This window comes from Brassica rapa, chromosome A06 (genome assembly GCF_000309985.2).
Source record: "Brassica rapa cultivar Chiifu-401-42 chromosome A06, CAAS_Brap_v3.01, whole genome shotgun sequence".
Lineage (NCBI taxonomy): Eukaryota > Viridiplantae > Streptophyta > Magnoliopsida > Brassicales > Brassicaceae > Brassica > Brassica rapa.
The window spans coordinates 29,109,709-29,127,671 of NC_024800.2; the positions used below are offsets into that span (position 1 = coordinate 29,109,709).

The following is a 17,963-nucleotide window of genomic DNA, read 5'->3' on the forward strand; positions in this document are numbered from 1 at the left end:
TTGATGATATAAAAATAGTATATATTAATGTCTCAAACAAATTTGTGAATTTGCAATTATCTATAAATTGGATGATGAAAATAATATAATTAAATTAATCATATTTTTTATTATGTTACTTAATTTATTTAGTTGAGACCAATGTAGATATATCCAAATCAACTTAGACTAATTTAAATAGATTTAATCTTAGATAAATAGAAAATAGTTTCAGTGATAATCGATTTACCAATTAGGTGATACTTTGACTAGTGCGTCAAAGGTAATCAACTACACAAGTTTATATATATGTATAGGTTATGATATGAAACAAATTATGTATATATATTTGGTTAGATGCTGATTACGCTGAAGATAATAAATGCTGGCTAAAGAGAGATCATCAAATATTCAAATCTAACCAATAATTAATCGAAAAGGGCGAATCTGAGGAGTTTACCGAATGTATATTTTGTAAGAAATTTGAATTGTTGTTTATACTACCATTAAAGAAGTGAATAAAAAAGTGACTTGCTTGGTGTTAACAAAAGAAAAAGAACAGGAAGCCGACATGTACGAGGCCCGAGGAAGAGAAGAGACACAGCTGTGGTGCAAAGAGTCGGTGCAATACCACGTCATCTACCCATATTCACACTGGGAACAGTTCTATTTATTTTGGTCAGCACTGGGAATAGATCTTTTGTTCTTTTTATAAGAAAAAAACAAAATTAACTCTGAACTCTTTGGAGATGAAAGATGTCAATGTCAATGGAATCAGATGTAAATTCCACAAACCGCGTACCTTTTTCTCGAGTTGTGGACTGGAGGATTGTAGTACGTAGACCAGCCAGCCAGCTGCCTCCATCTAATCTAGTGGACCTGGCTATATCAGTATGGAACCCTGACGTGTATACAGATGCTGAGCTGGCACACACTCCTTTCTTCACTATTTATTCACAAACTCCTTCCTTACCTATCCATCACCATCACTCACATTCGTAAGCAAACCACAAAAATAAAATAAAATAAATTAAAAATGGGAAGCTGCTTTCTAGTCTTGGTCGTTCTACTCTTCTCCTCCTCCGTTAACGCCTGCGACCGATGCCTTCACCGCTCTAAGGCTGCTTATTTCTCCTCTGCCTCTGCTCTCTCCTGTATTCACTCATCTCTCTCTCTCTTTCTCTCCACTTATTTTTGATTTTATTTTCTCTCATATCAGTCTTTCTTCTACGTACTGCTTTTCAGCCGGAGCTTGCTCCTATGGTTCAATGGCTACGGGTTTCTTCGCCGGTCACATAGCCGCTGCCGTGCCTTCCATCTACAAAGACGGCGCCGGCTGCGGAGCTTGCTTCCAGGTCAGATGCACCAACCCTTCTCTTTGCAGCACCAAAGGAACCACGGTGATGGTCACCGACCTGAACAGGAGCAACCAAACCGATCTCCTCCTAAGCAGCAGAGCCTTCAGGGCCATGGCTAAGCCGGTTCTTGGCGCCGACAGAGATCTTCTTAGACAGGGCATTGTCGACGTTCAATACCAGAGGTTCCAAACAAACCATCTTTTTTTTTTTTTTGCTTTAGTAGTGATAGTAACAAAGATTGATGAAAACAGAGTCCCTTGCGATTACGGAAACAAGAAGATGATGAATGTGAGAGTTGAAGAATCAAGCAAGAAGCCAAACTACTTGGCAATAAAGCTCTTGTACCAAGGAGGCCAAACCGAAGTCGTAGCCATCGACATTGCTCAGGTTGGTTCCTCCCACTGGAGTTACATGACCAGAAGCCACGGTGCCGTCTGGGTCACTGACAAAGTACCAACCGGACCTCTTCAGTTCAGGTTCGTGGTGACTGCTGGCTTTGACGGCAAAATGCTCTGGTCTCCCAGAGTTCTTCCGGCCAACTGGGAAGCCGGCAAGATCTACGACGCCGGCGTTCAGATCACCGACATTGCTCAGGAAGGTTGTGATCCATGCGACGATCACATCTGGAGCTGATTCACTACTTACTTCCTTAGAGCCCTCCTCATGTGTAATCAATCAGTCATTCACTATTATTTCATTAACTGCAATTAATGTTATTCATTTTTAAATAAAGAAAACAAGAGAACTAAGAAAGATTAAAAGATGGATTATACAATATATGTACAAAAGAGGTCTATATATGTACACAGGACCACCTTTCTTTCTACTCGTAACCCTTCAAATGACATTACATTTTTGTGTTTTGGAAAAGAATGCTGAATCTTGCATAAAGAGCACAAAAGAAGAAAAAAAAAGAGAAGAATGATTAGTTCTCATGGTCAACTTCTGATTGATGATCCAAACCGCTTCTAGTGGCCATGGGGACATTGCCAATGTCCGAGTACTCCCATGGCCATGAGTCATGCTCGTCCTCTTTCAGTTCTTCATTGGCCTTCTTCTTTCGACAAATGCAGGAGGTCGGGTTCTCATGGAACTCTCCCTCTCCTGCTTTCATTTCATCTGGCTCCCCCATGAACCCGGTTTGGTACTTCCGGACCTTGGTTGAGAATTCATCCCATGTCATGTTGTGTCTGTTTGTGAAGATTTTGTGGAGTTTCTTGGCGTTTGGACGGATGGTCACTTTGTGTCCCATGTATCTCCTGCTCATTTTATTTTTTTGAAAATTATTAGACAAGAGAGTGTGAAAAGAGTGATGTCAAGTATGCATTACCTTCTTCCAGCTAAGATTCTAGCCATGTTGCCGTTGTTGTTGGTGACAAATGCGTCGCTCTCATCACAGACGATGAAGTCAAGAGCTGCCATGCGTGATGAGAAGCGCGCAAAAGGAGCTAGCTCTTTCTTGGAGGTCAATGTCTCTTTTGTATGGAGATTTGGAAACAGAGCTCTCAATGGTGCTAGTGTAGCATCCCCTCCATATACCTCACCTGATGCAACGTACAAGTGAACTTCTCTTCCAAAACCTAAGCCCCTGAGCATCAGACCGATCTCCTCTGGAGTCAGGGGACATCTCCCGTGCTCCCGTACTTTGTCAGGGTTTGCCGCCTACACATTACATTGCAAGATAATTTAGTGTTTGATGATGAAAGAGTTGTTGTTATCCCATATGGAAATCAAAGTAAGCAATTCTTTCTCACGTGTAATGTTTTCCACCTTCTTCTCATAACTCCCAGTTCAAGTCTCTCTTTCTGACCTCCCCCGTAATAGCATCCGGAGAAGGCCAACATATCAGGTTCGAACCTAGAACCAACATCTGATTAGCCATATTCATTTTTTTTCAAAAAAAAAAAGAGTTCCTTATTTGTGGTACCTGAGATGAAGGGCAACAAAGTGTTTGGCTTTGGTTCTCATCCGGTCAACCAGAATTTGACCCATCTTGTTGATAGTCTCCGTATATCTAACCGCATGGTAGTTCACTCTACACCTCAGCTTCTGTAGCTCTGTATCCAGGTGGTTAGCCAGCCTGTAGTCGAATTTAGAGAGTTGTACAACCTGCAATATCAGAGAGGTTGATCATGAGCATACATACTCAGTCATATATCCAAAGAGGCGAACCTTGGTAAATTTTTGGAGTAGAAAACTGACATGCTTCTTCTTAAGAAGGGGCAAAACACGCTGCAGGTAGCAAGAGGGTGTGCACTTCCTGGGAACACGAATGGACTGTAGGCCAATGAGTCTTGACTCCTCTCCATTAGGAAGCTCCTTGATGATCTTGACATCTTTGGAGAGATGCGAAATGAACCAATCAACGTCAAATATTTCTTCAAAGTTGCTGCACCAAGAGAAGTTATGTGTGTGTTAGAAAGAAGCAAGAAAACAATGTTCAATCTCCTTCAAATAGAGAGAGAGAGAGAGAGACAGAAGAGGACCTGATGTCCTTCCAGTATGAGTTTTGGTCCAGTTTAGGGATCACAAGAGTGGCATTTAGGATGTAAGCCGCAACCACAGCGTCTATTATCTGCATTAAAAAAAAAGAAGGTCAGAGAAAGAAACCAGCTCTCCCAGCAGGTAGGTAGCGTAATAATAATAATGAGTTCACAAGAAGAAACTCACCCCTGTTCGCTGTTGGTTTAACCCTCCGCTTGTAGCGATCAGTAAATATCGATCTGTTTGGCTCGTCTTATCCAAGACTGCCGCCACCCATTGCAATAATCATCAGCTGATTCAAAAAGTGGAAAAAAATGTTTTAAGGGTACGTACAACGTACCTTGAAAGGTGCCACTGGCATTGCTGCAGCCATAGTAGGAGTTGGATAATTTCGAGCTCCATAAGTGGCGATCCGATCTTCCGCCATTTTCCTGAGATTACCAAAATAATGATCATTCATGTCTTTATTAAAAAAAGAGGTTTTCGGTAATGTATCAATGCTAAGAGCTATACGTACGGGTACAAGAAGCTTGGATTCTACGGCAACTTGATTCTTCCTCTGAAAACAAAACAGAGAATAAAATTACTGAAGAAGGATTTTCCAATTATTAAGTTGTTGAAATGAATGTAAACGTACGCCTAGTGGTGAGTGATGGATCACAGGAGGGAAGGAAAATGAGAAGAGGAGGAGGAGGAGGAGACAGCCGGAGAAGGCAGAGACCAGAGGAAATAGACGGTGACGGCGGCGAAGGAGTAGCAGCAACTGGTGTCGGATTCCGGCCATGGCCAGCTTTTTCTTGTCAGGTTCGGCGCCATAATTATCCCTTTTCTTCATCTTCATATTTAAAGACGCCATTAATTGTGTAACATACACAATTAGAATTACACAGGAGAGAGAGAGAGAGGGAGGCTACAAAGAATAAGAAGAAAACAAGAGAAATGGAAAGGAGAGTGAGCAAAACGAGGAGGCTGAGGAGGAAGAAGACGTCATTTTTTTACAGAAATGACGTTGTTAAGGCAGAGCAAAAGTTGGTTGCCGATAAACAATGGACGAACTCCAAACTAATCTCCAACAAATAAACACTCAAATTTTTTAATTTTGTTTTTTAAAACTCTTTATTCTTATGTGTCTTTAGCAACTTACCGAATCTCCCGCTTTGTTATGTCTGTAACTTATATCGTTTTTTTTAATTGGTTAGCTGTTTGATGATCTCATTACATTCTTATCTCCTAATCTATTCAGTTGAAATTGTCGTACCTTTTTTCTATTCCAAAATTAGACTTATCTTGTGAATTTTTCTTTTGTTTTTAAAAGCCAACTAGTTCAAAATTTATAAGTTAATAAACAAAATCTAATATTAGAAAGTTGTGTGTTTGAGTCTATATCTCAAATACATGAAGGCATGTAATGATTAAAGAAATCAAAAAGAAGAATTCTTTGTGGATGGAGTATAATATTTGAAAAAAATCAACTTGTTGTCTATATTAACAATAATATACTGAATCAAAGCATGACTACATGAGGAGAGACTCACCAGATGGGAAGTCGACCAAGTAACTTATCACATGTCTAGTTAGAAATGAGAATTTCGATCACATGCCAAATTTTGGCAAAACATAAACTATCAGAAAATCATTTGCAGTGTGTTTGATGAATATATAGTTTATTCTATCAAAATAGGTTGATTAAAAAATTTACTGTATAAAAATCTATTATTAGATTAATTCATTAATATATTTTTTTTCTTATTAAAACATGAATATTATTTAGAAATAATTTTATCTTTCAGTGGTATGTACAAAAAATGTCACTCATTATTTAATACTAATTATTATATCTAGAACTTTTTAAAGAATAAATATGTCATTCAGATTTTGAGACCAATTAAATTAATGTTAATACACCTTTTCTTAATGACCTATGACTTAACCAAATCCATACACAAATTTTCAATTTAGTCCAATCATAATTGTCATATTTTCTGGTTTAGATGATTTTGACACATTAACATCAGTTCAATCTTTCATGGTCCATACCAAATGCAACCAAAATCGAACTATGAGAAGTTTTATAAAATATCCAGTCTCTCTATAATCTTACTCATAAGCAACCGATTTTAGTTTTTGAAACCATTTTACTTCCGAATTACTTTATTATATATGAATATATATATATATATATATATATATATGTATATATATAATGTAACATGTTTATAAGTATGAAATCATTATACATCAATAATCAATTCAATCGTGGATAATATAAACCATATTGTTATATAGATCGCATATTATAAATTTACTGTCATGACTTGAGTTATAATTGTTGTTTCCTAGAAGGGAACTTTTTTTCCTTTTTTATTCAGAAAAAGTTTTCCAGTGGAAATTTAAGTATGGATTTCAAAATAGATTTACTGCAATTCATGAAAAATGTTCTCTAAAGGGGAACTATGGATAAAAAAACATTGTTCTGATGGTTAAAACATAGTTAACAGATAGTAAAGATAAGGTCCAATATGATTAAAACGTGAGATCATTAATTCCAAACTGCTCAAATATTTTTTATTTCCTTTTGAGTCTTCAAAATATCTTCCCTCAATTATTTTCAAAACTGATTTTGCTAACAAAATGTAACAAGACTGATTATAAAATATACTAATATAATTTAGTTATTTATTTGGCTAACTAATCAAAAAGACTTACATAAATCCTTATTACTTAATTAATAATACGTTTTTGATATATAATGTAGTCTCAAAATTCTTGGAATGTATATTTCTAAAAATGATTTTGATAACAGGCTGAAACCAATTTTTTTTATAAATATATTTTCAAAAACTAATTTATCTCCTATATAACACCAAACCTTAAAAAAAGATATAAACCTTCACTATAAAAAACATAAAAAGATATATTAGTCAAATAAAAATATCAACCACATTATAAATAACACAAAATTTTAACAAAACATAAACTAATTATTTCATATGAATTTAAATTTACTAATAAAAATGAAATAGTTACTATTAATGTGGAAGAATTGTCAATGGTGGTTCATGCTCATGCATACAAGTCGCAAGGCACTTATTAGTCTCCTGTATTCGTGTTTATTTTGCGTCCAAAGCTTTTGTTGTTAAGTCTGTTTCTTTGTGGTAGCAGGGAAGATGGATTCTATTATGACATCATTTTGTTAGAAAGACAAAGCGAGCATGAAGGTTTATTCTTCTGTTTGGAATAAGAAATCATGCCTCATGTTATGTATCTTCAACTCTGTACATAAAATATATATAATCAATATGTAATGGCTTCTTGGTGATCTGCAAAACACCTGGGCGTTAAGGATAAAAACGTAGAATGGTCTCTCCTTGAATGTTTAGTTAATCCTTTGTGATCCATCTACGGCCCCTTACTTCAAATCCACTATAAGCTTGATCACTACTGCTCTCTCCCCCGCTTTCCGCGCTCGTGTAACCTGATTTGCGCCGGTGCTTTTTGGTCCTTGTAACTCCGCTGTCACTAAAACTCCCATTTAAAAGCGGATCATCGATCCCGCGAATCACTCGCCGACTAGATGATGATGATGACATGCAACTGTCATCCTTAACTCTTCTCTTGTCTTTGTCGTGTTTCTTTATGTTCTGTGAGATCTTGTGAAGTTTCTCATTAAACTTTGTAATGCTCTTCTCCATAGGCTCGACTGCTTGAGTCACTGTGAACCTGACGTCTTTCACAATCTACAAACATAGCCTCTTTGTGATCAGAAGGTCGATAAATCATTTAATATTTTGGATGTAAAAGAATAACAAGGAAGACTCACGTATTCACCACCACCAACGAAAACATCTCTCATGCTTTCTTTGATGGTCATACCACTTCTGATATCAACGTTAGGATGTGGAAGGCGGACCTTCGTTGGTCTCTCACTGTCCCTAATCTCATCGGGATCAATAGGACAGTCCACGGATGCATAGTCCCCGAGAACTGATACAGATCCAGTAAAGCGATCTCCCATTAGACCGTAAGGTTTTGCTGGGAATACATACAGGTGAACAACCGAAGCAATACCCATCTGCACAAGTATTAAAGAGAAACTTACGATTCATTTCGAAAAAGACAAGAAGAGAAGAAGACATGTACCTCAATGCAAATGATGAAATCTTGAACACTAGTCTTCAGCTGCAAGCTCTGTGCAATGGAACTTTTGAACAAACCGAGGGAAGAGAGAAGAGCAATGGCAACACCTTGCCACCAAGTCAAGAACACGATTGACTTGAATGTTAGAAACTTGGCAAGGGGCTTTATGTGCGCAAGCTCATCTTTGGTTGCACCATAGAACTGAACCAGACAGTATAAGGCCCATGACTGGCTAAAATTGAGAACAACTGCCAAGTAAGGGTACCCACAATCCCATTTAAACTCTCCTTCACAGTAGACACCGAAGGCTTCAAGAATGAGGGCAGTGAGGGCAGTGAGAGACTTTATAATCATCTGCCAAAGGAGAGGAATAGTCAAAGAAAAGACATGTAGGAGGATGGCGGGAGAGAAAAGAAAAGTAGTGGGAAAGTACATACATATTGAACGATACCAAACTTAACAACTTGATAGAACCAGTGACTGAGCCTCCAGGGTTTTAAGAAAAGATTCATAGGGAAAGGATGTTTAATAGTTCCCTTATCGTCATTGTGATCAAGTAAGAGGGGAGTCTTAAAGCTCTTGCGGCCTTGTCGTTGCATAAACTCAATGGTCCTATCTTCCCCACCTAAGCAGGCAACAAGGTAGCGACCAAAACAGTACATGGCAAAGGATTCATAGCAGTCACGTAGAATGCCGCAGTCAACGCTGATGGATGGGTTGACAAGGGATGCAAACTGTTGAATCCATAGATAGATTAGATTAGATTAGATTAGCTTAGTAGAACAAAAGAAAATTAAGAATCTAATAATAATAATACGACATTCACTCACAGACTCAATTGAATAGCAAGGGACCATGAGGATGACTCCAATCAAAAACATTTGCTCCTGAGAGAGAGAGAGAGAGGGGTGAATTAAAACAAATAAAAAGATAGAAATAACAAGAAGAAGAGAAAGTGAAAACCTCAGGGTTCTTGTAAGTAGAAAGGTGATCGAAGACAAGATACAAGGAAAGGGAGAGGGTGAGAATCAAAAAAGCACCGGCCATAAAGCTTGCCCAAGCCGGAGCCGAGTAAGCTAGAAGCGTTGATGATATATCCATCAATCACCCTAATTGATATTGAGTTCAACTACCACCATATGGATATGAGCTACCTCGATGCTAACATCACGATTAGAATCGAATTGACCTCCTCCTCCTCCTCCTGCTGCTGCTTAATCGATCTCCTCCGCCTATACTTTTTGATCTGAACAAAAGATCGGAGAAAAGCAGCGAGACTACCTAATGGCGAAACGCAAATCAATCTACAAGGAATTGTTCAGAGAGAGCTACGATGAGAGATATAATAAACCAAACACAAAAAAGAAGGAGGTACCTTTTTCATCTTTCGACAAAAAATGGTCAAAAACGGCACGCATTGCTAGCATTAAAATACTAAAACGGCACGCATACAACGAAACACATGAACATTTTTTTTTCAGTGAATTTTTTTAAATGGGACAAAGCCCAACAGAGACCAAGCCCAAATTTACACAAGAGATCAACAAAGGCCCAACAAACGGGCCCAAATTAGATTACGCTTGAGATCCAAGCTCACATGCAGAAACCATCGAGAAATAAAAGACATATCACTGTCCACGTGTAAAGACGCCGAGCGACCATACCCACACGTCAGAATGAAGATCAACTTTCCACCACCGAAAATCTTGAGGCGGAGCGCCGGAATCTCGCCGTCAGCAAAGATGAACCGACGAAGAAGAAAAGGTTCAAACCGAGCGATCTACGTTGAAACCCAAAAACGTCCACTAGATCTACGCTTCATCAAGAGAATACAATCATCTTCAATCGATTTAAAACTTTTCGACTTTCCTTAAATAAAACCCATCATCTTTAATGATACAAATAAACCTGAAGATGAATCAACCCAACACGGAGAAGGAAAGAGCAGTCGAAAGATGAAGAAAGAGAGTTGATTGAGACAGGGGATTACAAGAAGCGGAAATACATCAAACCGGGAAAAAACCCGGAGAAGAGCCGCCGAAAACACCAAACGGAAGTGTGACGCGGAGTCAAAAGCCAGCCGCCATCACCAGAGAAGAAGGCAAAGACGCCGGAGCCAAAAGCCAAACGACCATCGAAAATTACGATGCGACGCCGGAAACAGAACCGGCCGACCACCAAAGGAAAAGGTGTATCGCCGGAGACAAAACCGATCAGCTAAACTCTCTTAACTCTACTCCTTGTGAAAGATAAAGTTGAAGAACAAGGAAAATAGAAAGGAAATCCTCTCTCTAAAAGAGAAGAGAGAGAGTTTTGCCAATACCTTTTTCTTTAATTTACACATGATCATTTATATTTTGCTCTTTCTTCCTCCTATTCTGAATGTATTAATTAGCTCCTTCAAAGAAAGCTATTCTGATTTTTTGCCACCCAACTGCTTTTATATTTTGCTCTTTCCTCCATACAAGAGAAGACAAACACCTCCCCACCCCAAGCAGCTCTTGTGATCTTGTCTTGTGTGCATTTACTTAAAAATGGCTAACGTGTTGGTTAGTCTAATTGGTTTGGTTGTCAAATTTTGTAATGACAACATGATTGTGATGTTGTTGCGGGGATCCGATCCATCCCACTCACAAAACTTGTTCAAGTCCTCATGCTTTTGCTTCGAGATATTATTTTGTGCTAAGGAAGGACCACCCCCAAATCCATTGCCTTTCATTTGCTTGCAATTCAAATGCATATATATATATATATATGTATTACTTCCAAATGTACTTGGCTTTCGTTATAATCGGCAATTAATCTTGCATGGGCTTACCTCTAAAAGTTAACCATGGACTAGGGCCAAGACAATATCATCTTTACCCATGTTTGAGAGTTAGTATCTAATGAGTTCTTGAGGTCATGGTTCTGTACTTCATGTTTCTCACAAAATCATAATATAGCTCCTTCAAAGAAAGCTAGTATATATATATAGAGCAACAGCCACCCCGAAGATTACAAGATGCCAATAACTAATTAATACATTCAGATCAAACAGAAAAAAAAGATTGACAAACCAAGCCAATGTAATTAGATGGAATTGGCCTTAAGAAAAAAAAATCAAAGCAAGGAAGAGACAGATATTCTGACGGTCTCTTTATAAAGAGAGGACTTGTAGATTTGTATGCACTCCTCAAGATCAGCGTCGCACGTCAACAGAACCCATTCTTCATCATCATCCATATACTTGAGAGTGAAGTTACTTGTCAAAGCATCATCATCCATCCCAAACCCTTTTGCGATCTCTCTTCTGAGGTCTGCGATTCCCCAGTGGTGTTTCAGCCTCATTCTCATCTTGGAGTCACCAAACATGGCATGCACTTTCATTCCAGCGTCCTTTGCTTTCCTTGCGGATGGCAATGGGGGTAGGGATGACGTGGCACGTACGGGCCTCTGCTCATCCTTCATCAGGCTGCTGCCTAAGGTAAGAAGTACTTGAGATGATGGTTTGTGGAAGCCACCACCTAGTTGTTTGTCTTTCTCTTCGGAGGAGCAACATGTGCTTGAACCTGATGAAGAAGAAGAAGAAGGCGGCGGTGACTTTGCGACAGTTTTGGTAGGATCAAGCTGCAAAGGAGACTGAAGTTGAGGGAAGCTTGAGTAGAAGGAGGCAAGATGGTGAGAGCCTTGAACTCCTTCAACAGAGTCCATCACCACCTGCAGTTTCCGAAGAGAGTGTCCCACTTTCTTGATCTTCCTCGATGGCCACCTTGAGATTCCGTGTTGTCTGCAGATCCTCTTCAAGGTCGTCGGACATACTACCAATAATAATAATGAACTATTTTTAATACAATCATAGGTTTCATATATATATATATATATATAGGAAGGAGGAATTAGGAGCATATATACCACCAATGTTTTTAGCGGCGTCCTTGAGGCTGCCAGCAAAGTGTTGCCTGAGAATATCCAAAGTGATATCCTTCTCATCCCTTCTTTTCCGCTTTCTGCTTTCCAAACAAGAAGAAGAAGAAGAAGAGAAAGAAGAAGGTTCTCTCATCTCCCAAGAGACAGACACATCTTTTCCCTTACCCTTGCGTGACATGCACTCTGCGAGCTTAAGCTGGTCGTCGTCTACCATCAGATGAGGTGAGCTCTGGAAGCGTAGGCTGAGTTGGGAGGCGAGGAGGATCGGCCTCTGATTAATAAGACAGTAGTAGTCTCTGGGGAAGAAGAACTCGAGAACAAATTGGACGTTGCGGCTGTATCTGGTCAGGAGAGGAATAGCAAGAGCAGCGTGGAGGTCGAACATCTTGGCGTAGTGGGAGAGAGGGTAGCTGAGGATTGCCACATCTTTTGCGATATACTGTTTCTTGGTGGCAAAGGCTCTTCCAGCGATTCCTTCCTTGGCAACAAGATGGTGCTCCGAGCAGGCGTCCAGGAAGCTGCGGCTGTTCTGGTCAGAGGCGTAACTGGCAGAGACTATAGCAGAAAGGCACGAGTCTTGTTGGTGTCCCCACGTAATAGCTAGCGGGAGTCCGTATGAGATGCAGATGCCTTTGAGAATCGAGGCCACCTCTCGGTGAAGGTCGTCGTCGGTGTGGGGCTGTGGAGGAAGTGGAAAGGGCACCATCTATACTATATATTAAAGAGAGTGCAAAGATAAGAAAACGTAAACTTAATAAGAGACAGACCTTGAGAGAGGTTGGGACGATGGAGGTTTCTGAACTCCGGAGATCAAAGGCCTGCCAAGAAATTCATTCTGATTGTGAGTAAATTAGAAGAGTGTTTATTTATATATATATATATAAAAGCAAACGAATGTTTTAACCACTGAAGCTCTTCAAAGGTTGCTTACGTCAACAAAACAAATAATATTAATGCATTACGACATTGGGAGCGAGTCAATGCTGAGCAGTGTTCCAACAGTGCAGTGACAAGAATATTGCCAAGTAACTCTATGTATGTATAGCTTTTTGATGTATATATGTCTCAATCAGACTAACTTGTTTTCTTGAGTTTATTATTTAACCCCCACTAATTAATATTCCATCAATCATCATCAATTTATAAGCATAAAAAAATTTGGTATTTAAATTCTTCCATTGATCCATTCTACCTGAAGGGCATGGTGGATGGTGTGAAGTTGGGAGCCATACTCCAAGCTGGGGTGAGTGGTGATCATCTCCAACACCCCCATGCAGGTTCCAGAAGGCCCTTGGAAGAGTGGAAGAGCGAGGGAAGCTCGAACCTGGCACCTGTGGGCGTATCCGATGCGAAGGTACTCCTCACTCCTGAAGAAGCGAACATCTGGAGTCCACTCAGGCATCCTATTCAGGAACACTCGCCCAGGGAGTCCCACCAGCTGGTCAGACCCAACCTCTGCTGCAAAGCTGTAGCCTGCTGAGATGTCTCGGTAGAGGGCCAAGCTCTGGCTCTGGGAGAAGAGGTTGAGCGAGTAAGGCTGTTCTTCCGTGCTTAGCACTCTTCTCATCCCTCTCTCCACAGGAACCCACAGCTGAATCAGCAACTCCTTCTCTCCTCCCATCACCTCTTGCAGGTGCCCCATGGCGCAAGTAACTCTCTCCTTCAACCCTAATGATGACCATAACGATACCTCCTCCTCTTCTCCCCTGCACTCTTCCCACAAGAGTTGGTCCATAAAGTTTTCAGGGAAATCCACCACGCCTGAGTTGTTGCTTTCTTCCATTTGCATGAGCATGCCTCGATATTTACAGACAAAATATAAATAATTAACTAAGATATGATGAACCAAACTGCGACAAATAAAGTTAGTTAACCAGGATTGGGTAAGAGCTAGGGATGATATTGATGCAAGCATGTGGTGTTTGATAGGCTCTTTTGTTGTTCAATATCAGACGCCAATAGCTTAGCTCCCCTCCTTTAAATGATTAAAAATTAAGGAAGAAATTAATTTAATAAGAGAGCTGCCAAAATGAGATAAGTCAGCAGCTAAATAAAAACCCAATTTGCTCACAAGGTCAAACCCCTTCTTAATTATAATTATGTGAGCCGACCTCATCACATGTATCATTTGAATCTTTACTAATCCATATCCCAACTATATTATCAAAAATAGATAGACAGAGAGAAAGATAATCTTTGTTTGCTTGAAAGAATCAAACACAGCTGCCAGAGTAGAAGATGGATGTAGGAATCTCTTGGTTGTGACCGTGTAGAATCTCTTCCATATTTTATCACATTTCTTCTTTTACTATTCAAATGACCAACCCGAGTCTCCTGAATCTCTGATGGTTGGGTTTTCCAATGCAGTAGTCAAGACTTCCTTCCAAGTGTATCTTATCAATCAACGCACTCGATCGACTCCAATATGTACTTTCTTACACCTTTATCAATTGTTTCTGGATTAAAGTAACAAAAGCTAGGTTTCAACTTTCAATATATATATAACTTAGATAAATAAATATATACCTGAAAGATTCTAAAAGGGATGTCATGTCATAATTGAATAAGCATCCTCTCTTACTTCACCTCTCAAGTAACTTTTGTGTATATATTTTATTTTGAAAATTATTGATCCAGGTGAGCATATATCATCAAGAGTCCAAAAGCGTTTGCTTGAAATTTCTTTTTGGTCTAAAGTTTGGTTGAAATTTTATTGGCTTCTTGTGTGTTTTAAATTAATCCCTCTCGCTACTTTAATTACATCATAAGTAAGTAAACATTTGTACCGAGAAACACAGTTGAACATATTTCAAGAAACGATCGTCTTAACATGACCTTTCAAATGTGCTGGTTTTATTTTGCCGTTCTATGTCTAAAATGAAAATAAAGAGTTAAGAATTGTTTAAGAAGAATCCAATGAGAGATTGGCAGATGGTGAGCCATAAGTCAAGTTAATTACTTATTAGTGTCCGTAATCAAAATTTAAAGTGTGAGATAACTCTTAAGGGTTACGAGAAGCCAATTCAGCCTCTCCCTTCTATTCGATTCTCCGCATCCTCATAAATTGTTTAACATCATCTACCCTAATCAAACAACATACTCCAACCTTTTGTTTACATACAATTATGAGTAAGTTACACGCTTGTATTTTTTTTTAAAATAAAAAAATAATATATATATATACACACTAAATTGAGTTTAGGAGAATATTGATAATTCGAAACAAGAGAGAAGGATCAAAAGAAGCACTCTTTTGTTGATATTTATTTATTTATTGTGTGAATAAAAATAATGATTACAAAAACTAATGATACATGGAGAGAGAGAAAGTGGAGAGAGAGAAAAGAGAGAAAAGCGAGAAAAGCGAGATCTAGTTTGGGGGTCGGCGCGCGGCCGGCGCGTGAGCGTCCGTGCCGGCGCCGGAGCCTCTGTTTTGTCCTTCTTAGTGTCTCTCCTTCGCTCTTCTTCGCCGTCCTGTCAACGACTGCCTTGTCCGAACTCTGGATTCGACATCACCGCTTACGGTGGTCTCGGTCTTGGAGCAACGACGCTCTCGTCGGGAGGGTCCTGGTGGTAGAAGTGGCATGCATGTTCAGTGGTGGTTTTTTTCCGGGAGGTGGAGGCTTTCGTAGATCCACCGCCGCCGGCTCTAGTTCCCGGGAAGGGAGTCTTCATTAGATTTGCCTTCGCCGGCTCTAGTTTTGGAGAGCGGAGGCTAGCACAGCTCCGCGCTGCCACTTAGGATCCCGCGGTTCTTTGGGAAAAGTTTTCTAGTTTAGTTTTGTTTCATGGTCGGCGTAGTTGTCGGTAAGTCTTGGGTGGGGTCACTGCGGTTGAGTTCTTGGTAGAAGACAAGGGTCGCCGGTGAGGTGATGATTCACAAGGAAAGGAAGAGATGGTGTCTTGGGTCGCGTGTCTTGGGTTTGAAGTATGATAAAGGCGGAGGAGATCTCGAAGATCGATTGATCTCTCCGGCGGGATGACACGGCGGTGAAGTAGGGATTTGCGTTTGTTTGGAGGCTTGTCTGGTTTCGAGCTCCGTCTAACAAGGTTCTCGCGGGTGGTTGTTTCCGGTGGCGTAAAGGCGGAGGTGATCAAGTCGAGGCGGTGTCGACGTGTTTCGCGTCAATGGAGCAGATCACTCCACGTGTCGAGCCGCCTCCTTGATGCGCTTGCCAGCGGGCCGGGTGGTTTCTTAGGGTGGGCCGAGGGCCTGTTTTAGTTTTTATGTTGCCCCAGGGGTTTGGGCTTGCGTTTGTTTTCGTTGTAATCGGGCTTCGGCCTTGTTTGGGCTTGGCCCTTTCTTCTTATAATATCAAAACTTTGGCGGAAAAAAAAAAAAAAAAAAAAAAAAACTAATGATACATATACATGTCTCAAAACACGATACAAATTAACAGAAATAAGAAACATAAAATATTTATAACTCTTATTCCCGTGATTCATCTAATTAATGTGTTGTCATAAGAGATTGTAATTACTCCTCATGCTTTTGGGCCATGACGACATTCCTCATGCTCGTTCGAGAAAGTCTCATATGAGTAATACTCAGATTTTAAATCATAACTAACGAAAAGCGTAGACGAAGTTCAATAATACCTGGTTTTGCAGTTGTTGGCATCCTCTCGTTTACGTGCGTTGCACAAAAGTATTGTTCCCAAAGCATTAACAAGTAAATGATAAATTAATTGAGTAGTTTCATATTTAAGGGGGAGAGTTGAGAGATCAATGATGTTCCGAATCTTTCTCCATATGACATCAGCAACCTGTCAGTATCTCACTTTTATAATCTAGCTAATACATATGGTTGGTTGTTCAATTCTATTTTAATTGTACACTGCAATGAGCCTATAAGGAATCTTCAATCAAAATATAATTCTCAGAGATCTATTTTGCTGCTTATATATCGTATTCCAAATCCATTAACGAACTCACCACATATATCTACGGTTTTATATATATACTTAACCAAAATAATATTATTACGTTGAGGTGTATTAAAAAAAGAAGAAAGTGAGTATGATTGGATGACATCATTAATCTAACAACCCATAATGTGGTGTTTAAATATATATATTTTATTTTTGATTTAAAAAAATGTATCAATTGCGGATCACCACGTGTCAGTGAAGCCTGCGAACAGTGCAAGCAGCGTTGCTTAAATAGGCCGCATAAGAGTTGGTGCTTAAAATTTTGTGGGTCCCACCCTGAAATCCACCTACTACTATACTCTCTCCGTTTTTTTATATATGACGTTTTAGAGGAATTTTTTTGTTCCAAATTATTTGACGTTTTCAATTTTCTATGTAAAATTTATTACTAATTAATGCTAGATGACCAATGATATTATAATTTATATTTTATTATTGGTTAAATTATGGTTAGGTAAACAATTAGTGATGTTTTTGTTTAGAAATTAAATATTTCTTAATCTATGTGCATAATCCTAAAACGTCATATATAAAAAAACGGAAGGAGTATTATTTTTTGTTAAACACCCCTTATAAGCACTTGCGTTAAAAATGCCCTTAATAATTAAAGAGAAAGTCAACACCCTAACAACAATAGCCTTCTTTTGAAGTGTAACATAATAAATAATACTTTAAAGATGATATCATTATTTCAAATGCTCCTCTCTTACAGACCAGAATTGTCAGAAGCCTTCCTTTTAATTTTTAGGGAAATTGGCACACATATACATAACCAACAACAAAATTAATTCTCTACACATAACAACTCTTAAGCTATGATATTTATGTAATAATTACCATATTACCCTTTACCACATTTACTTGAACATTTTTTTTTGATTTTTTTTCTTCTTACAAATATGTTTTTCCCTTCTCTTTTTAATTGATTTCAACTTCTGATATAACACTTATTAAACTTTGTATTTTACATATTAAAAACATAGATTTTTTTTCTTCACATAAAATGTTTTGAAACTTTCAAAACAGATTTATATTTTATAAATTTTATAATATATTTCATTAACGCGGTTTTAATTCTATACTATCATAAACATATAGTATATATTCATCTATCTCTCTCTATATATATATATATATCTCTCTCTCCCGTCTCCCTCTCCCTCTC

General features: G+C 38.8%; 4 protein-coding genes across 4 annotated transcripts; 1 reads left to right on the plus strand and 3 right to left on the minus strand.

Moving 5' to 3' along the window:
• The first annotated feature begins 911 nt into the window (after window positions 1–911).
• Window positions 912–2,163, plus strand: LOC103828102 (expansin-like A2). Its single transcript, XM_009103699.3, has 3 exons — window positions 912–1,133; window positions 1,225–1,519; window positions 1,589–2,163. Exons 1-3 carry the CDS (start codon window positions 1,016–1,018, stop codon window positions 1,968–1,970), a joined length of 795 nt encoding a protein of 264 aa, XP_009101947.1. The 5' UTR covers window positions 912–1,015; the 3' UTR covers window positions 1,971–2,163.
• On the minus strand, window positions 2,088–6,726 carry LOC103828101 (protein ROOT HAIR SPECIFIC 17). Its single transcript, XM_009103698.3, has 10 exons — window positions 4,459–6,726; window positions 4,339–4,380; window positions 4,162–4,252; window positions 4,008–4,084; window positions 3,824–3,912; window positions 3,540–3,726; window positions 3,265–3,446; window positions 3,092–3,194; window positions 2,668–2,999; window positions 2,088–2,596 (listed from the first exon to the last, which is right to left on the minus strand). The coding sequence occupies exons 1-10, from the start codon at window positions 4,675–4,677 to the stop codon at window positions 2,263–2,265; spliced, it is 1,656 nt and encodes a 551-aa protein (XP_009101946.1). The 5' UTR covers window positions 4,678–6,726; the 3' UTR covers window positions 2,088–2,262.
• A 251-nt stretch (window positions 6,727–6,977) lies between these two features.
• LOC103828103 (protein LAZ1) lies at window positions 6,978–9,315 on the minus strand. Its single transcript, XM_033273229.1, has 6 exons — window positions 8,922–9,315; window positions 8,789–8,845; window positions 8,396–8,692; window positions 7,962–8,312; window positions 7,642–7,893; window positions 6,978–7,558 (listed from the first exon to the last, which is right to left on the minus strand). Exons 1-6 carry the CDS (start codon window positions 9,057–9,059, stop codon window positions 7,202–7,204), a joined length of 1,452 nt encoding a protein of 483 aa, XP_033129120.1. The 5' UTR covers window positions 9,060–9,315; the 3' UTR covers window positions 6,978–7,201.
• A 1,582-nt stretch (window positions 9,316–10,897) lies between these two features.
• On the minus strand, window positions 10,898–15,175 carry LOC103828104 (protein NLP3). The gene is made up of 4 exons (XM_009103702.3): window positions 13,060–15,175; window positions 12,635–12,685; window positions 11,853–12,546; window positions 10,898–11,758 (listed from the first exon to the last, which is right to left on the minus strand). The coding sequence occupies exons 1-4, from the start codon at window positions 13,780–13,782 to the stop codon at window positions 11,061–11,063; spliced, it is 2,166 nt and encodes a 721-aa protein (XP_009101950.1). The 5' UTR covers window positions 13,783–15,175; the 3' UTR covers window positions 10,898–11,060.
• Between the last annotated feature and the right edge of the window lie 2,788 nt (window positions 15,176–17,963).